We start from the raw sequence: 20072 nt of genomic DNA, 5'->3' as shown, positions 1-20072 counted from the left end.
CCCATACCTTGGAACCAATCATAATAGCGCATAGACTTACCTGTTCCTATGCCACCTATCACTTCACCGTTTATTACAGGTGCCTGGGGTTAAGGGATAACTTCCGGCGCTTGTTGATGACATGTATCAGTCGCCGCACTTACCCGTATTTTCTTTTTGTTTACCTATTCTGTTACGTAGATCGCGCATGCGCCCTATCTCCGGGCTCGCCGTTCAATGTGCGATCAGCACTATGAAGACTCGCGCATGCGCGCGGACTTAAAACCAGGTCCGTAACTCAGCATGTCGACTGCGCATCTGCACGGACTTAGAATCTGGCTGATAGAACGTTATCTACCCAGTGAAGGTGACATATATGGATCACTCGGATTTCTATATATTAGGGTTAAGGTATCAGATAAAGTTGACTTATAAGGATCTAAAATAGACACCACATATAGTCATGAGTTGTACACTCTGGTCTCTATTATTGTCTATCTAACAAGTGTATTCCACTATTAATAGAGCGGTGGTATGATTAACTACCTTGTAATTAATTATCAGTTAGTTTATTGATTACTTTATTAATCTATATACTTGTACTACGAACAATTTATTTAGTTGTCTTCTATCTTTTTAAGGGTAAGTACTATATCTATCCATATATACACGTTTTATGCCAAAAACCAATAAAAGATGGGGAAATACATTAGTTGTATATCAATCAGGAAAAATATCAAATATGATGGTTAAGTTTGCCCAGATTAATACCATTGCCAACTTAAATGAAAGAGATTTTTTTAAGGATATTTATTTGAATTGTACCATTTCTACTCATAAAAAAGCCGCGAAGGAGAAACCTTCATTAAGGCCATATGGACTTCGTGTTCCCAGTCTATAGATCCATCTGGATTCTTCTTGTAACAATATTTTATCTATATTTCCTCTACGTGGGCCCAGTTGTTTCTGACAGATACCCCAAAATTCGATCTCGAATACATTCTGACCATGAACTGCCCTCATGTGTCTAGCAAGTGGCGTATCACTGTTTGTACGTATAGTACTCAGGTGTTTGGAGATTCTCCTCCTAAATTCTTGTGTTGTCTTACCAACATAAAGTTTGTGACAACTACAGCGAGCTGCATAGATTATGTTTTTGCTTGAGCAATTAATGAATTGTCTAATCTGGTATTGACGTCCATCAAGTGGATTAGAGAACTCTTGAGTCTTGGGTAAGTATTTGCAGAAACTACAATGGCCACATGGAAAAGAACCTGTAACACCCATCCGAGGTCTATTGTGGGTCTCCTCCAATGAGGGTAAATGACTCCGGACTAGAATGTCCTTAATATTGGATCCTCTCCTAAAGGTTACTTGTGGTCTAACCCCTACTACTTCTCTTAGATCTGGATCTGAATATAGAATCGGCCAGTATCTGCGTAAGATATTATAGATCCTAGTACTATATGCATCATATGTACCAATGCATCTGATTTTGTGTTCTGTGGCTACTCTATTTGAGGTTAGTAGTTGTCTCCTATCACTATTGTTCGCTCTCCTGTGTGCCTTCTTGACATGGGCCAGAGGATAACCCCTTGCTCTAAACCTCCTGGATAATTCTACAGATTCCGCCTCAAAGGTATCTTGAGTAGAGCAGTTACGCTTAGCCCTTAGGAACTGTCCTACAGGAATGCTTCTTCTAAGGGTGACAGGGTGCCAGCTTTGCCAGTGTAGAAGATTATTCGTCGATGTCGGTTTACGAAAAACTTTTGTTTGAATCGTGTTAGTCTCATCAATCATAATAGTAAGGTCTAAAAAGTTAATTAGTCTACCCCCAAACTCTGAAGTGAAGTGCATACCAATATCATTGTGATTAAGAGCTTCTAGAAAGGATGTGAATAAAGTGCTCCCCCCATCCCACAAAATCAACACGTCATCAATAAATCTACCCCAAAATATAATGTGACTAGTGTAGTGCTCAAAATCATCAGAAAAAACAAACTCACTCTCCCACCACCCTAGAAAAAGATTAGCGTAATTTGGTGCACAAGTGGACCCCATAGCGGTGCCTTGTGTCTGGAAAAAGAAAGTGTCATCAAATAAGAAATAGTTATGTGTCAAAACAAATGTGAGTAAATCAATAACAAATTCATTATGTGTCTTGAAGTGAATACTGCGTGTATTCAGAAATTTCTTTACCGCCGTGATCCCCAGATCGTGCCTAATATTAGTGTAAAGACTTTCAACGTCTATACTTGCTAACATGGTGGAATCAGTGACTGTTAAATCTTGTAATTTAGTGACAGTGTCCTTAGTATCCTTAAGATAAGATGGTAAGGAGGTGACTAATGGTGCTAAAAACTGATCTACATAGATGCTGGCACCCTGTGTGAGATTATCATTCCCCGAGATTATCGGTCGTCCTCTGAGTGGCTGTGTATTCTTATGCGTCTTCGGCAAAGAATAGAAGGTCGCAATTGTAGGATTTGGATTATATATAAAGTTATATTCATCCATGGAGATTAGACTACTCTCTTTCGCTGAGGTCAAGAGGGATTTCAGTTCCCTGAGGAAAGGAATTGTGGGGTCTGTTTTTAGTCTCTGATATTTAGTGTGATCCTCTAGCAAAGCCAGACACATACGGATGTATTCACTCCTATCTAAAAGAACCACATTACCGCCTTTGTCCGAGGCTTTTATTATAATGTCAGTGTTTGTTCTTAGATTTTCTAAAGCCTCTCTTTCACCTGCGGCTAGATTGGTGTATACCATCTTCTGTGTTGGTCTGATTTTTTCAATTTCCTTCACTACTAGATTTACAAATGTATCAATGCTGCCGTATTGTGAAAGAGATGGAGTCAATCTACTTTTCGGCCTAAGATTGGTTAGGGGTCCTTCGCAACCTCTAGGTCCCTCTATATTTTCCAAAAGAAGATCCTCCAAGACCTCAATAGCCTTCAGTTCATTACTCTGTGCAGTAAGTACTGGATCATTATGTTGCTGATGCCATTTATGGAGACATAATTTACGGGCAAAAAGATTAATGTCCTTCACCCATGTAAAGGTGTCAAATCTTGGTGTCGGGGTGAAGGACAGACCCCTTTTGAGTAGTGAAATCTCATTAGTGGATAAGGAATAAGAGGAGAGATTGATGATTTGTAATTCATCCATATCTCCAATTCCTGTATCATCCCCATGGTCAGAGTTCTCCTCTTCTCTTCCCAATCCTACATATGTGCAGTCGCTGGAGTATTCAGAATTGATGCACTCCCTGTATTGCCCAAAAATGTTGGAAGTGCCTGAGGCACTGTTGGGCCTAAAAAACGCGTCATAGTTGTTTGTGACATAGATTGAGGACCCAATTGTCTCACCATATTGCCTGATGCCACAGGATGGTATGTCATATTCGCCTGTGATGTATTGGGGAATTGAGGATTTGTTCCTTGTATATTGCCCATATTTCCCTGTGTCAGCGGGGGATACGGCACACAGGAAACCATAGACGATCCAGAACCATTGGGTACTGCTCTGGATGGCTCCGACCATGTTTGACTACTTCTAGGGTTATTCGTATACGGAGGTTTTTTGTATTGAGGAACGTATGTCTTATTCTTGCCTCCTTTATATTTCCTTTTGGTGCTCCCACGTGAGCTGCTATTATCTGAAAGATATTCTTCTGTGCCTGAAGTATCAGTGTCCTGATGTGACCTATATGGGTGTGATTTGTAATGGGTAAAATGACCCTTCCTCTCACCTCTGTATGTGTATGCCTTGCCGTTTGCAAAATCTGTGTAGTCCCTTATATATTTGCTATGTTTCTTTTCTTTTAATTCGTTTTTGAAATTTTCCAAATTTTTTTGGAGTTTTACTTCCAAAGATGCGTATTCTGGATTATTAATAAAGGCCTGAATTTCTTTAATTTCCTTTTCTAGTTGGATATTCGTGGATTCCAGATGTCTTTTTTCGTATTCACACAGATAATTTATCATGCGCAATGAATTTTCGGTTAGGAGTTGTTCCCAGCCTTGTAGGAACGCTAAGTCGTCCCTGTGTGAATTGGGTATAATAGGTATTCTCAATCCTCTATACACGATCTTTTGTTGCAAATATGTTTCAAAACTGGTGACTTCCCACCAGGACCTAACACAGTTTTTATAAGTCTTTGTTAGATTGCGAAACGCTTGCTGGATGTCAATCTGGTTTAATGGAAGGTGTTGAGTAGAAAAAACATGAGTGGCTTCAGTATTAAATTGATCTAGGCTTTATTCACATCCTTTCTAGAAGCTCTTAATCACAATGATATTGGTATGCACTTCACTTCAGAGTTTGGGGGTAGACTAATTAACTTTTTAGACCTTACTATTATGATTGATGAGACTAACACGATTCAAACAAAAGTTTTTCGTAAACCGACATCGACGAATAATCTTCTACACTGGCAAAGCTGGCACCCTGTCACCCTTAGAAGAAGCATTCCTGTAGGACAGTTCCTAAGGGCTAAGCGTAACTGCTCTACTCAAGATACCTTTGAGGCGGAATCTGTAGAATTATCCAGGAGGTTTAGAGCAAGGGGTTATCCTCTGGCCCATGTCAAGAAGGCACACAGGAGAGCGAACAATAGTGATAGGAGACAACTACTAACCTCAAATAGAGTAGCCACAGAACACAAAATCAGATGCATTGGTACATATGATGCATATAGTACTAGGATCTATAATATCTTACGCAGATACTGGCCGATTCTATATTCAGATCCAGATCTAAGAGAAGTAGTAGGGGTTAGACCACAAGTAACCTTTAGGAGAGGATCCAATATTAAGGACATTCTAGTCCGGAGTCATTTACCCTCATTGGAGGAGACCCACAATAGACCTCGGATGGGTGTTACAGGTTCTTTTCCATGTGGCCATTGTAGTTTCTGCAAATACTTACCCAAGACTCAATAGTTCTCTAATCCACTTGATGGACGTCAATACCAGATTAGACAATTCATTAATTGCTCAAGCAAAAACATAATCTATGCAGCTCGCTGTAGTTGTCACAAACTTTATGTTGGTAAGACAACACAAGAATTTAGGAGGAGAATCTCCAAACACCTGAGTACTATACGTACAAACAGTGATACGCCACTTGCTAGACACATGAGGGCAGTTCATGGTCAGAATGTATTCGAGATCGAATTTTGGGGTATCTGTCAGAAACAACTGGGCCCACGTAGAGGAAATATAGATAAAATATTGTTACAAGAAGAATCCAGATGGATCTATAGACTGGGAACACGAAGTCCATATGGCCTTAATGAAGGTTTCTCCTTCGCGGCTTTTTTATGAGTAGAAATGGTACAATTCAAATAAATATCCTTAAAAAAATCTCTTTCATTTAAGTTGGCAATGGTATTAATCTGGGCAAACTTAACCATCATATTTGATATTTTTCCTGATTGATATACAACTAATGTATTTCCCCATCTTTTATTGGTTTTTGGCATAAAACATGTATATATGGATAGATATAGTACTTACCCTTAAAAAGATAGAAGACAACTAAATAAATTGTTCGTAGTACAAGTATATAGATTAATAAAGTAATCAATAAACTAACTGATAATTAATTACAAGGTAGTTAATCATACCACCGCTCTATTAATAGTGGAATACACTTGTTAGATAGACAATAATAGAGACCAGAGTGTACAACTCATGACTATATGTGGTGTCTATTTTAGATCCTTATAAGTCAACTTTATCTGATACCTTAACCCTAATATATAGAAATCCGAGTGATCCATATATGTCACCTTCACTGGGTAGATAACGTTCTATCAGCCAGATTCTAAGTCCGTGCAGATGCGCAGTCGACATGCTGAGTTACGGACCTGGTTTTAAGTCCGCGCGCATGCGCGAGTCTTCATAGTGCTGATCGCACATTGAACGGCGAGCCCGGAGATAGGGCGCATGCGCGATCTACGTAACAGAATAGGTAAACAAAAAGAAAATACGGGTAAGTGCGGCGACTGATACATGTCATCAACAAGCGCCGGAAGTTATCCCTTAACCCCAGGCACCTGTAATAAACGGTGAAGTGATAGGTGGCATAGGAACAGGTAAGTCTATGCGCTATTATGATTGGTTCCAAGGTATGGGGAGTGTCCAGCGGACATTATAAAAGGAAGCACTTGCATATACACGTGGCCATTTGTCTCTTAACCCCTGAGGACGTGGGTCATACCACGAAACATGTAGGGGAGACAGATTGATTATATTTTATTTGCAGCACCTTCCCCAATAGACAGTGGTCTGCAGCCACTGTCAAGCACATATTACAGTGAACTCCAGATAGGATAAGCTATACCAGTTGAGGGAATAGTCTGCTAATTTTACTCACTACAGGGGACCTTTTTATAATAATAATGAAATAAAAGTGAAGTTTTATATATTATAGTTAGGGAGGGAATTTTCAATAGGGGTTTTTTACCCCGTCACTTCGGTGACTGGGGTTTGGAGGTTCTTATTGGTTTAAAGCGGGCGCTTTAAATCAATGCACTGCAGTGGCTTTTGCGGTGCCATAGGCCGCCGCCACCACCCGCTTCTCTCCCCTACCTGTCAGGGTGGTCCGGGCCATCCATCCTTCCTTCCTGTAGTGTCCGGCGGCATTCCGGGTGGAGGGTGAACCGGTCCGGGCTGTCCTTCTTCTCCGGGGGTCATCTTCTCCACTTCGGGCAGGCTCCGGCCTAGTACGCTGCATAGACGCCGCTGCGCAGTGACACACCTGACGTCACGGCGTAGCGGCATCTATGCAGCGTACTAGGCCGGAGCCTGTCCGGAGTGGAGAAGAGGACCCCCGGAGCACCGTACCGGTGCACCCTCCACCCGGAATGGCGCCGGACACTACAGGAAGGAAGGATGGATGGCCCGGACCACCCCCATTACGGGTAAGTTTATTTATTTTTTTTTTTTTATTGACTCGGAGGGTGGGGGAGGGGCCCGACCGGTATAGCGGTATGGGCAAAAATCCATACCGGTATACCACCCAGCACTACGGTGGGGGTTGCGACACGGTGGGTCGGGGTGCGGTGGGTCGAGGGGGGGCGGTCGCGGGGGGCGGTGCATTATCGGCAAGGTAATTGCCGATACCGATAATGCCCAAAATCGTGATTATCGGCCGATAATATCGGCCATACCGATAATCGGTCGATCCCTACTGTACACATGGGATATACACACTGTACACACACAGAAATACATACTACACATGGGATATACACTGTACACACACACAGGATATACACACTGTACACACGCAAACACAAGATACACACAGGATATACACACTGTACACACAGGATATACACACTGTACACACAGGATATACACACTGTACACACAGGATATACACACTGTACACACAGGGGATGTACACACTGTACACACAGGGGATGTACACACTGTACACACAGGGGATGTACACACTGTACACACAGGGGATGTACACACTGTACACACAGGGGATGTACACACTGTACACACAGGGGATGTACACACTGTACACACAGGGGATGTACACACTGTACACACAGGGGATGTACACACTGTACACACAGGGGATGTACACACTGTACACACAGGGGATGTACACACTGTACACACAGGGGATGTACACACTGTACACACACACACTAAGGGATCTACACGCTGTACACACACACTAAGGGATCTACACGCTGTACACATACACTAAGGGATCTACACGCTGCACACACACACTAAGGGATCTACACGCTGTACACACACACTAAGGGATCTACACGCTGTACACACACACACTAAGGGATCTACACGCTGTACACACACACATGGGATCTACACGCTGTACACACACACTAAGGGATCTACACAATGTAAACACACTAAGGGATCTACACACTGTACACACACACTAAGGGATCTACACGCTGTACACACACTAAGGGATCTACACGCTGTACACACAATAAGGGATCTACACGCTGTACACACACTAAGGGATCTACACGCTGTACACACACTAAGGGATCTACACGCTGTACACACACTAAGGGATCTACACGCTGTACACACACTAAGGGATCTACACGCTGTACACACACTAAGGGATCTACACGCTGTACACACACTAAGGGATCTACACGCTGTACACACACTAAGGGATCTACACGCTGTACACACACTAAGGGATCTACACGCTGTACACACACTAAGGGATCTACACGCTGTACACACACTAAGGGATCTACACGCTGTACACACACACACACTAAGGGATCTACACGCTGTACACACACACACACTAAGGGATCTACACGCTGTACACACACACACTAAGGGATCTACACGCTGTACACACACACACTAAGGGATCTACACGCTGTACACACACACACACTAAGGGATCTACACACTGTACACACATGGGATCTAAACACTGTACACACTAAGGGATCTACACGCTGTACACACACTAAGGGATCTAAAGGCTTTTCACACACTAAGGGATCTACACGCTGTACACACACTAAGGGATCTACACGGTATACACACACATGGGATCTACACGCTGTACACACACACACTAAGGGATCTACACGCTGTACACACACTAAGGGATCTAAAGGCTTTTCACACACTAAGGGATCTACATGCTGTACACACACACACTAAGGGATCTACACACTGTACACACATTACACACACTAAGGGATCTACACGCTGTACACACACACTAAGGGATCTACACGCTGTACACACACACTAAGGGATCTACACGCTGTACACACACACTAAGGGATCTACACGCTGTACACACACACTAAGGGATCTACACGCTGTACACACACACTAAGGGATCTACACGCTGTACACACACACTAAGGGATCTACACGCTGTACACACACTAAGATCTACACGCTGTACACACACACTAAGGGATCTACACGCTGTACACACACACTAAGGGATCTACACGCTGTACACACACTAAGGGATCTACACGCTGTACACACTAAGATCTACACGTTGTACACACACTAAGGGATCTACACGCTGTACACACACACTAAGGGATCTACACTGTGTACACGCATTACACACACTAAGGGATCTACACACTGTACACACACTAAGGGATCTACACGCTGTACACACACTAAGGGATCTACACGCTGTACACACTCACACTAAGGGATCTACACGCTGTACATACACACGATATACATACATGATACACACGGGATATACACAGTGCCCAGGTGCCCCGGTTGCAGTGAAGGATGCTCGGAGGCCTCTGTTGCAGTCCAGGATGCTCAGGGGCCCCGGTTGCAGTTCAGGATGCTCGGGGGCCCCGGTTGCAGTCCAGGATGCTCGGGGGGCCCCGGTTGCAGTCCAGGATGCTCGGGGGCCCCGGTTGCAGTCCAGGATGCTCGGGGGCCCCGGTTGCAGTCCAGGATGCTCGGGGGTGCTAATGGGGCCCCTTGGATGATGCTTGGGGTCCCAGTTGTGGTCACTGAAGGGCCCCCTGGATGATGCTCGGGACCCAGTTGCAGTCAGTAATACTCAGGGGCCTCGGTTGCAGCCAGTGATGGGGTCCTGGTGTCAGTCAGTGTGGGGGCCCCGGTAGTAGTGATGCTCGGGACCCTGGTTGTGGTCAGTGTGGCCCCCCCAGTGTTGCTGCTCGGCCCCCAGGTAATGATGCTCGGGTCCTGGTGTCGGTCAGTGTGAACCCCCCCCCCCATTGTTGTTGCACGGCCACCCAGTGATGATGTTCAGGCCCCGGTTGTGGTCATTGTGTGTGGGAGGGGGGGGGGGGGTGTTGGTCGGGTTTGGTGCTGATGCTCAGGCCCATTTGTGGTCAGTGTGGCCCCCTGGTGATGATGCTCGGGCACCGGTTGTGGTCATCGTGGCCCCTGGTGATGATGCTCGGGCCCCGGTTCTGGTCAGTGTGGCTCCCGGTGATGATGCTCGGGCCCCGGTTAAGGTCACTGTGGCCCTCGGTGATGATGCTCGAGCCCCGGTTATGGTCAATGTGGTCCCAGATGATGATGCTCGGGCCCCGGTTTTGGTCAGTGTGGTCCCGGTGATGATGCTGGGGCCCCGGTTGTGGTCAGTGTGGTCCCCGGTGATGATGCTGGGGCCCCGGTTGTGGTCAGTGTGGCCCCGGTGATGATGCTCTGGCCCCGGTTGTGGTCAGTGTGGCCCCGGTGATGATGCTCTGGCCCCGATTGTGGTCAGTGTGGCCCCCGGTGATGATGCTCGGGCCCCGGTTATGGTCAGTGTGGTCCCCGGTGATGTTGCTGGGGCCCCGATTATGGTCAGTGTGGCCCCCGGTGATGATGGCCGGGTCCCGGTTGTGATCAGTGTGGCCCCGGTGATGATGCTCGGGCCCCCGGTTATGGTCAGTGTGGCCCCCGGTGATGTTCGGGCCCCGGTTGTGGTCAGTGTGGCCCCTGGTGATGATGCTCGGGCCCCGGTTGTGGTCAGTGTGGTCCCCGGTGATGACGCTCGGGCCCCGGTTGTGGTCAGTGTGGTCCCCGGTGATGACGCTCGGGCCCCGGTTGTGGTCAGTGTGGCCCCCGGTGATGATGCTCTGGCCCCGGTTGTGGTCAGTGTGGCCCCGGTGATGATGCTCTGGCCCCGATTGTGGTCAGTGTGGCCCCCGGTGATGATGCTCGGGCCCCGGTTATGGTCAGTGTGGTCCCCGGTGATGTTGCTGGGGCCCCGATTATGGTCAGTGTGGCCCCCGGTGATGATGGCCGGGTCCCGGTTGTGATCAGTGTGGCCCCGGTGATGATGCTCGGGCCCCCGGTTATGGTCAGTGTGGCCCCCGGTGATGTTCGGGCCCCGGTTGTGGTCAGTGTGGCCCCTGGTGATGATGCTCGGGCCCCGGTTGTGGTCAGTGTGGTCCCCGGTGATGACGCTCGGGCCCCGGTTGTGGTCAGTGTGGTCCCCGGTGATGACGCTCGGGCCCCGGTTGTGGTCAGTGTGGTCCCCGGTGATGATGCTCGGGCCCCGGTTGTGGTCAGTGTGGCCCCCGGTGATGACGCTCGGGCCCCGGTTGTGGTCAGTGTGGTCCCCGGTGATGATGCTCGGGCCCCGGTTGTGGTCAGTGTGGCCCCCGGTGATGATGCTCGGGCCCCGGTGGTGGTCAGTGTGGCCCCCGGTGATGATGCTCGGGCCCCGGTTGTGGTCAGTGTGGCCCCCGCTGATGATGCTCGGGCCCCGGTTGTGGTCAGTGTGGCCCCCGGTGATGATGCTCGGGCCCCGGTTGTGGTCAGTGTGGTCCCCGGTGATGATGCTCGGGCCCCGGTTGTGGTCAGTGTGGCCCCCGGTGATGATGCTCGGGCCCCGGTTGTGGTCAGTGTGGCCCCCGGTGATGATGCTCGGGCCCCGGTTGTGGTCAGTGTGGCCCCCGGTGATGATGCTCGGGCCCCGGTTGTGGTCAGTGTGGTCCCCGGTGATGATGCTCGGGCCCCGGTTGTGGTCAGTGTGGTCCCCGGTGATGATGCTCGGGCCCCGGTTGTGGTCAGTGTGGTCCCCGGTGATGATGCTCGGGCCCCGGTTGTGGTCAGTGTGGCCCCCGGTGATGATGCTCGGGCCCCGGTTGTGGTCAGTGTGGCCCCCGGTGATGATGCTCGGGCCCCGGTTGTGGTCAGTGTGGCCCCCGGTGATGATGCTCGGGCCCCGGTTGTGGTCAGTGTGGTCCCCGGTGATGATGCTCGGGCCCCGGTTGTGGTCAGTGTGGTCCCCGGTGATGATGCTCGGGCCCCGGTTGTGGTCAGTGTGGCCCCCGGTGATGATGCTCGGGCCCCGGTGGTGGTCAGTGTGGCCCCCGGTGATGATGCTCGGGCCCCGGTTGTGGTCAGTGTGGCCCCCGGTGATGATGCTCGGGCCCCGGTGGTGGTCAGTGTGGTCCCCGGTGATGATGCTCGGGCCCCGGTGGTGGTCAGTGTGGCCCCCGGTGATGATGCTGGGGCCCCGGTTGTGGTCAGTGTGGCCCCCGGTGATGATGCTCGGGCCCCGGTTGTGGTCAGTGTGGCCCCCGGTGATGATGCTCGGGCCCCGGTTGTGGTCAGTGTGGCCCCCGGTGATGATGCTCGGGCCCCGGTTGTGGTCAGTGTGGCCCCCGGTGATGATGCTCGGGCCCCGGTTGTGGTCAGTGTGGCCCCCGGTGATGATGCTCGGGCCCCGGTGGTGGTCAGTGTGGCCCCCGGTGATGATGCTCGGGCCCCGGTTGTGGTCAGTGTGGCCCCCGGTGATGATGCTCGGGCCCCGGTGGTGGTCAGTGTGGCCCCCGGTGATGATGCTCGGGCCCCGGTGGTGGTCAGTGTGGCCCCCGGTGATGATGCTCGGGCCCCGGTTGTGGTCAGTGTGGCCCCCGGTGATGATGCTCGGGCCCCGGTTATGGTCAGTGTGGCCCCCGGTGATGATGCTCGGGCCCCGGTGGTGGTCAGTGTGGCCCCCGGTGATGATGCTCGGGCCCCGGTGGTGGTCAGTGTGGCCCCCGGTGATGATGCTCCGGTACTCACTGGTGACGAGGCTGAACAGGCTGAGGTGCAGGACGAGGTGGAGCGGAGCCGTCATCCTCAGTGTCCGCGGCCCCACAGCTCCCATGCCGGGACTAGTCTGCAACCTGCCCGGGGATCATCACGCCCGCTGCCCGGTACTGACCGCTGAGAGAGCCCGGAGCCCAGTGCGCAGACTCCGGGGGGGAGGAGGAGGGGAGGCCGCGGCCGGAGCCCAGAGCACAGCGGAGGGGCGGAAGATACACTCGGCTCTGTATACTTTACTATGTATATACTGTAGACTGAGATATGTATATACTGTATACTCTGCTATATACTATGTATAATACTGTGTACTCTGCTATATACTATGTATAATACTGTGTACTCTGCTATATATACTATGTATATACTGTATACTCTGCTATATATACTATGTATATACTGTATACTCTGCTATATATACTATGTATAATAATGTATACTCTGCTATATATACTATGTATATACTGTATACTCTGCTATATATACTATGTATAATACTGTATACTGAGCTATATATACTATGAATATACTGTGATATATATATATATATATATATATACTGTATACTCTGCTATATACTATGTATAATACTGTGTACTCTGCTATATATACTATGTATATACTGTATACTCTGCTATATATACTATGTATATACTGTGATATATATATACTGTATACTCTGCTATATACTATGTATAATACTGTATACTCTGCTATATATACTATGTATAATACTGTATACTCTGCTATATATACTATGTATAATACTGTATACTCTGCTATATATACTATGTATATACTGTATACTCTGCTATATATACTATGTATATACTGTATACTCTGCTATATATACTATGTATATACTGTATATTCTGCTATATATACTATGTATATACTGTATACTCTGCTATATATACTATGTATATACTGTATACTGAGCTATATATACTATGTATATACTGTATACTGAGCTATATATACTATGTATATACTGTATACTCTGCTATATATACTATGTATATACTGTATACTGAGCTATATATACTATGTATATACTGTATACTCTGCTGTATATACTGTATACTCTTCTATATATACTATGTATATACTGTATACTCTGCTATATATACTATGTATATACTGTATACTGAGCTATATATTCTATGTATATACTGTATACTGAGCTATATATACTATGTATATACTGTATACTCTGCTATATATACTATGTATATACTGTATACTCTGCTATATATACTATGTATATACTGTATACTGAGCTATATATACTATGTATATACTGTATACTCTGCTATATATACTATGTATATACTGTATACTGAGCTATATATACTATGTATATACTGTATACTCTGCTGTATATACTGTATACTCTGCTATATATACTATGTATAATACTGTATACTCTGCTATATATACTATGTATAATACTGTATACTCTGCTATATATACTATGTATAATAATGTATACTGAGCTATATATATATACTATGTATAATACTGTATACTCTGCTATATATACTATGTATAATACTGTATACTCTGCTATATATACTATGTATATACTGTATACTCTGCTATATATACTATGTATATACTGTATACTGAGCTATATATACTATGTATATACTGTATACTCTGCTGTATATACTGTATACTCTGCTATATATACTATGTATATACTGTATACTCTGCTATATATACTATGTATATAATGTATATACTGTATACTGAGCTAAATATATATATATATACTCTGCTATATACTGAATACTTCCTCTCTCAAGGACACAGCACCAATCACCAGGTCCGGATCAATTGCAGTAAAAGCAGCTTTATTGCATCAGGGTATAAAATGCAACGTTTCGGCTCAGTAGCCTTTCTCTGTATACTGAGCTAAATATATATATACTCTGCTATATACTATGTATAATACTGAGCTATATATATTATGTATAATACTGTATACTCTGCTATATATACTATGTATAATACTGAGCTATATATACTATGTATAATACTGTATACTCTGCTATATATACTATGTATAATACTGTATACTGAGCTATATATACTATGTATAATACTGTATACTCTGCTATATATACTATGTATAATACTGTATACTGAGCTATATATATATACTATGTATAATACTGTATACTCTGCTATATATACTATATACTCTGCTATATATACTATGTATAATAATGTATACTATGTATATACTGTATACTCTGCTATATATATACTATATACTCTGCTATATATACTATGTATATACTGTATACTCTGCTATATATACTATGTATATACTGTATACTCTGCTATATATATACTAAGTCTGTGCTGGTGTAGAAACCTTCTTTCCTCTAGACGTAGAGGATGCCCCCTTGTTATATATACAGTCCTGGGTATAAATACATCATGGAGAGATCTCTGTACTGTCCTGATATATTATATATATTATTAGGTCGCCCCCTTGTTATATATACAGTCTTGGGTATAAATACATCATGGAGAGATCTCTGTACTGTCCTGATATATTATATATATTATTAGGTCACCTCCTTGTTATATATACAGTCCTGGGTATAAATAGATCATGGAGAGATCTCTGTACGGTCCTGATATATTATATATATTATTAGGTCTCCTCCTTGTTATATATACAGTCCTGGGTATAAATAGATCATGGAGAGATCTCTGTACTATCCTGATATATTATATATATTATTAGGTCACCTCCTTGTTATATATACAGTCCTGGGTATAAATAGATCATGGAGAGATCCCTGTACTGTCCTGATATATTATATATATATTATTAAGTCACCTCCTTGTTATATATACAGTCCTGGGTATAAATACATCATGGAGAGATCTCTGTACGGTCCTGATATATTATATATATATTATTAAGTCACCTCCTTGTTATATATACAGTCCTGGGTATAAATAGATCATGGAGAGATCTCTGTACGGTCCCTGATATATTTATACATAGTTATTAGGTCGCCCCTAATCCTTCTTTTTTCTAAACTAAATAACCCTAATTCTGATAATCTTTCTGAGTACTGTAGTCCTCCCATTCCCCGTATTACCCTGGTTGCCCGTCTTTGAACCCTCTCCAGCTCCACTATATCTTTCTTGTACACTGGTGCCCAGTACTGTACACAGTATTCCATGTATGGTCTGACCAGTACTGTACACAGTATTCCATGTGTAGTCTGACCAGTACTGTACACAGTATTCCATGTGTAGTCTGACCAGTACTGTACACAGTATTCCGTGTGTGGTCTGACCAGTACTGTACACAGTATTCCGTGTGTGGTCTGACCAGTACTGTACACAGTATTCCGTGTGTGGTCTGACCAGTACTGTACACAGTATTCCGTGTGTGGTCTGACCAGTGCTGTACACAGTATTCCATGTGTGGTCTGACCAGTGCTGTACACAGTATTCCATGTGTGGTCTGACCAGTGCTGTACACAGTATTCCATGTGTGGTCTGACTAGTACTGTACACAGTATTCCATGTGTGGTCTGACTAGTACTGTACACAGTATTCCGTGTGTGGTCTGACCAGTACTGTACACAGTATTCCATGTGTGGTCTGACCAGTACTGTACACAGTATTCTGTGTGTGGTCTGACCAGTACTGTACACAGTATTCTATGTGGGGTCTGGCCAGTACTGTACACAGTATTCTATGTGTGGTCTGACTAGTGATTTGTACAGCGGTAGAATTATTTCCTTGTCGTTGGCATCTATGCCCCTATTGATGCCCTCCCCCCCCATGATTTTATTTGCCTTGGCAGCAGCTAAATTTACTGTTAACTAAGACTCCCAAGTCCTTTTCCACGTCAGTCGTCCCAAGTGTTCTCCCATTTAAAGGGGTATTCCAGGCCAAAACTTTTTTTTATAAATCGACTGGCTGCGGAAAGATAAACAGATTTGTAAATTACTTCTATTAAATAATCTTAATCCTTCTAATAGTTATTAGCTTCTGAAGTTGAGTTGCTGTTTTCTGTCTAACTGCTTTCTGATGTCTCACGTCCCGGGAGCTGAGCAGTTCCTATGGGGATATTCTCCCATCATGCACAGCTCCCGGGACGTGACATCATCATTGAGCAGTTAGAAAACTTCAGAAGCTAATAACTATTGGAAGGATTAAGATTTTTTAATAGAAGTAATTTACAAATCTGTTTAATTTGCCGGAGCCAGTTGATATATATAAAAAGTTTTTGCCTGGAATACCCCTTTAATACATAATCCCAGCCTGGATTTTTCTTCCCCATGTGCATTACCTTACATTTATCAGTGTTGAACCTCATCTGCCACTTCCCATCCCAAACGTCCAACCTATCCAGATCCATTTGAAACAGTTCACTGTCCTCTATTGTGTTATTTACTATTCATAGTGCCCTGTCCTCTATTGTGTTTACCGCTTTACAGAGTTTAGTATCATCTGCAAAGATTGCTTCTTTACTATTCAACCCCTCTTCAAGGTCATTAATGAATATATTAAATAGAACAGGACCCAAGACGGACCCCTGTGGTACTCCACTAGTAACAGCCACCCAATCAGAATAAGTACAATTAATAACCACCCTCTGTTTCCTATAACTGAGCCAGTTACTTACCCGCTTGCACACATTCTCCCCCAGCCTAATTCTTCTCATTTTATGCACCAACCTTTTATGTGGAACCGTATCAAATGCTTTGGAAAAAGCCAGATATACGACATCCAAGGATTGCCCCTGGTCCAGTCTGGAGCTCACCTCCTCATAAAAGCTGATCAGGTGACAGGACCGATCCCTCATAAAGCCATGTGATATGGTGTCATACATTTATTTTTATCAAGATACTCCAAAATAGCTTCTCTTAGAAAACCCTCAAACAATTTACGTACAATGGAGGTTAAACTAACAGGTCTATAATTCCCGGGGTCACCTTTTGACCCCTTTTTAAATATTGGCACCACATTTGCCATGTGCCAGTCCTGGGGAACAGTCCCTGTCACTATAGAGTCCCGGAATATTAAAAATAGGGGTCTGTCTATTACATTACTTAATTCCTTTAGAACACGAGGGTGAATGCCATCTGGACCTGTTGATTTGTCTATTTAGATTTTTTGTAGGCAGCACTGTACTTCTTCCTGAGTTAGACAGGTGACCTGTACTTCTTCCTGAGTTAGACAGGTGACCTGTACTGGGGGTTTACCTTATCTCGCTGTATTTCACCTGGCATTTCATTTTCCTCCATTTCAGTGGAGAAGAATTTGTTTAGTATATTTGCTTTTTCCTGATCCCAGTTTATAATTTCTTCCTCATCATGTAGGGCCTACACTTTCATTTTGACCTTTTTGCTATTATATAGTTAAAGAACATTTTGGGGTTAGTTTTACTCTTTGGCAATGAGTCTTTCTGTCTCTATTTTTGTGGCTTTTCATTTTTTTTTTTTTTTACATATTTTAAAATTTTATAGCTTTTTAATGCTTCTTCACTGTTGTCCTCTTTTAGTAGTTTAAATGCTTTATTTTTGTAATTTATTGCCCCTTAACGTTCTTATTCATCCATATTGGTTTTCTTTTATTTCTGACCCTTTTATTCCCATAAGGTTTATACATCTTACAGTGAGAATTTAAGATATTTTTAAAAGTCTCCCATTTAGTGTCAGTATTCTTGTTTTTGAGGACATTATCCCATTTTATATTGTTCAGGGCTTCTCTGAGTTGATAGAACTTCGCCTTCCTAAAGTTCATTGTCTTTGTGGCCCCTCGAGAGATTCCCTTATTGAAGAACAAGTTATAATGTATTATATTATGGTCACTATTTCCTAGGTGTCCATCTACTTGCACATTAATTACTCTGTCAGGTCTGTTGGTTAATATTAAGTCTAGTAGGGCGCCCCCTCTGGTTGGGCCCTGCACCATTTGGGACAGATAATTGTCTTTAGCTATAGTCAGAAACCTGTTTCCTTTATGGGATTGAGTCTCCATTATTATCACGTTGTTCTGATTTGCTGTTTATTTGCCTCAATAATTGATCTTCTGCCTCTTCCATTATGTTTGGTGGCTTATAGCTTATAACCCCTATCAGAATTTTTTTATTTTTATCTCCATATATTTTTACCCATAATGACTTCAGATTATCGTTTCCCTCCCGTATATCTTCCCGTAGTGACTGGACTTTACATAAACAGACTCCTCCCCCTTTCCGTTTTGTCCGATCCTTCCTGAACAGACTATAACCCTGTATGTTGACCGCCCAGTCACAGCTATCGTCCAACCAAGTCTCTGTTATACCCACTATGTCATAATTTTCCTCAGACATAAATCACTCCAGTTCATCTGTTTTATTGGACAGACTTCTGGCATTAGTCAACATGCAATTCAATGGTGTGTTTTTTTTTTTTCCTTTCTTCTATGAAGCCTATCCCTATTAAACTATTCTAACCCCTCCCTCCGCTCCACCCCCAGGTACATTAATAAGTCCCTACCCCCCAGTCCCTAGTTTAAACACTCCTCCACCCTTCTAGCCAACTTCTCCACAAGCACAGCTGCACCCTCCCCATTGAGGTGCAGCCCAATCCCTACGGTAGAGCCGGTAACTGACAGCGAAGTCGGCCCAGTTCTCCATGAACCCAAACCCCTTCTTCCTACACCAGCTTCTGAACCTCTTGTTTACCTCCCTGATCTCCTGCTGCCTCTCTGGTGTGGCTCGTGGTACAGGTAATATTTCAGAAAATCTTACCTTGGAGGTCCTTGCTATAAGCTTGCGGCCTATGTCCCTGAAATCATTTTTAAAGGACACTCCACCTTCCTCTTACTTTGCCATTGGTGCCAATATGTATCATGACTGTTGGGTCCTCTCCAGCCCCACCCAGCAACCTGTCAACCCGATCCGCGATGTGCCGAAATAGAGCGCCAGGAAGACGCTTGGAGTCTCTTGGTGATGGTCTCGCCAGGAAGACGCTCGGTATCTTGGCGATGGCCTCCGTCTCTTGGCGATGGCCTCCGTCTCTTGGTCAAGGTCTTATTAAAGACAGAGGTCTGACAGTCTCCCAGCAATCTCCATCCTCAGACATTTCTGAGCAAAAAGGTCATGTGGAACAGGTTTAGATGCCCAACTAACAAATGTGAAACGTGCCAATATGTTTGGATGTAACGGCCCCCGTGCACCCTACTGATTGATTTTGAACACTGGGAGTTCAGCTGTTGCATGACTTCATGCCAAGCCGGTTCCCATCTCTCTTTTGCAATTTTTAGCCCATCTGGCAGGATGGTTCTACTCAAGGTCTCCATCTTGTAGGGGCAGCTTCTTTGGCTTCTGATTCGCAGCCAAGTAATGTAGCCACCATTGTACGTCACTTCCTTCAATGCCCCCCCCATCCAGGTCTGCAGCATACATTTTTCGCTTTTGACACATAGGGGCACCATCAGATTAACCCCTTAAGGACTCAGCGTTTTTCAGTTTTTGAATTTTCGTTT

General features: G+C 44.8%; 1 protein-coding gene across 1 annotated transcript in view; it reads right to left on the bottom strand.

The window, feature by feature from the left end:
• The window catches only part of CHRNB2 (cholinergic receptor nicotinic beta 2 subunit), a gene marked incomplete in the record, with an annotated part of 38373 nt that extends 25634 nt beyond the window's left edge, over window positions 1-12739 (bottom strand). Inside the window, 1 exon segment of the mRNA XM_056546579.1 lies at window positions 12537-12739. Coding sequence (XP_056402554.1) covers window positions 12537-12621 — 85 coding nt within the window.
• Between the last annotated feature and the right edge of the window lie 7333 nt (window positions 12740-20072).

The sequence above is a fragment of the Hyla sarda genome, chromosome 11 (assembly GCF_029499605.1).
Source record: "Hyla sarda isolate aHylSar1 chromosome 11, aHylSar1.hap1, whole genome shotgun sequence".
NCBI classification, from domain to species: Eukaryota; Metazoa; Chordata; class Amphibia; order Anura; family Hylidae; genus Hyla; species Hyla sarda.
Note: the sequence above shows the minus strand (reverse complement) of the source record. Positions and strands in the feature narration are given on the sequence as shown.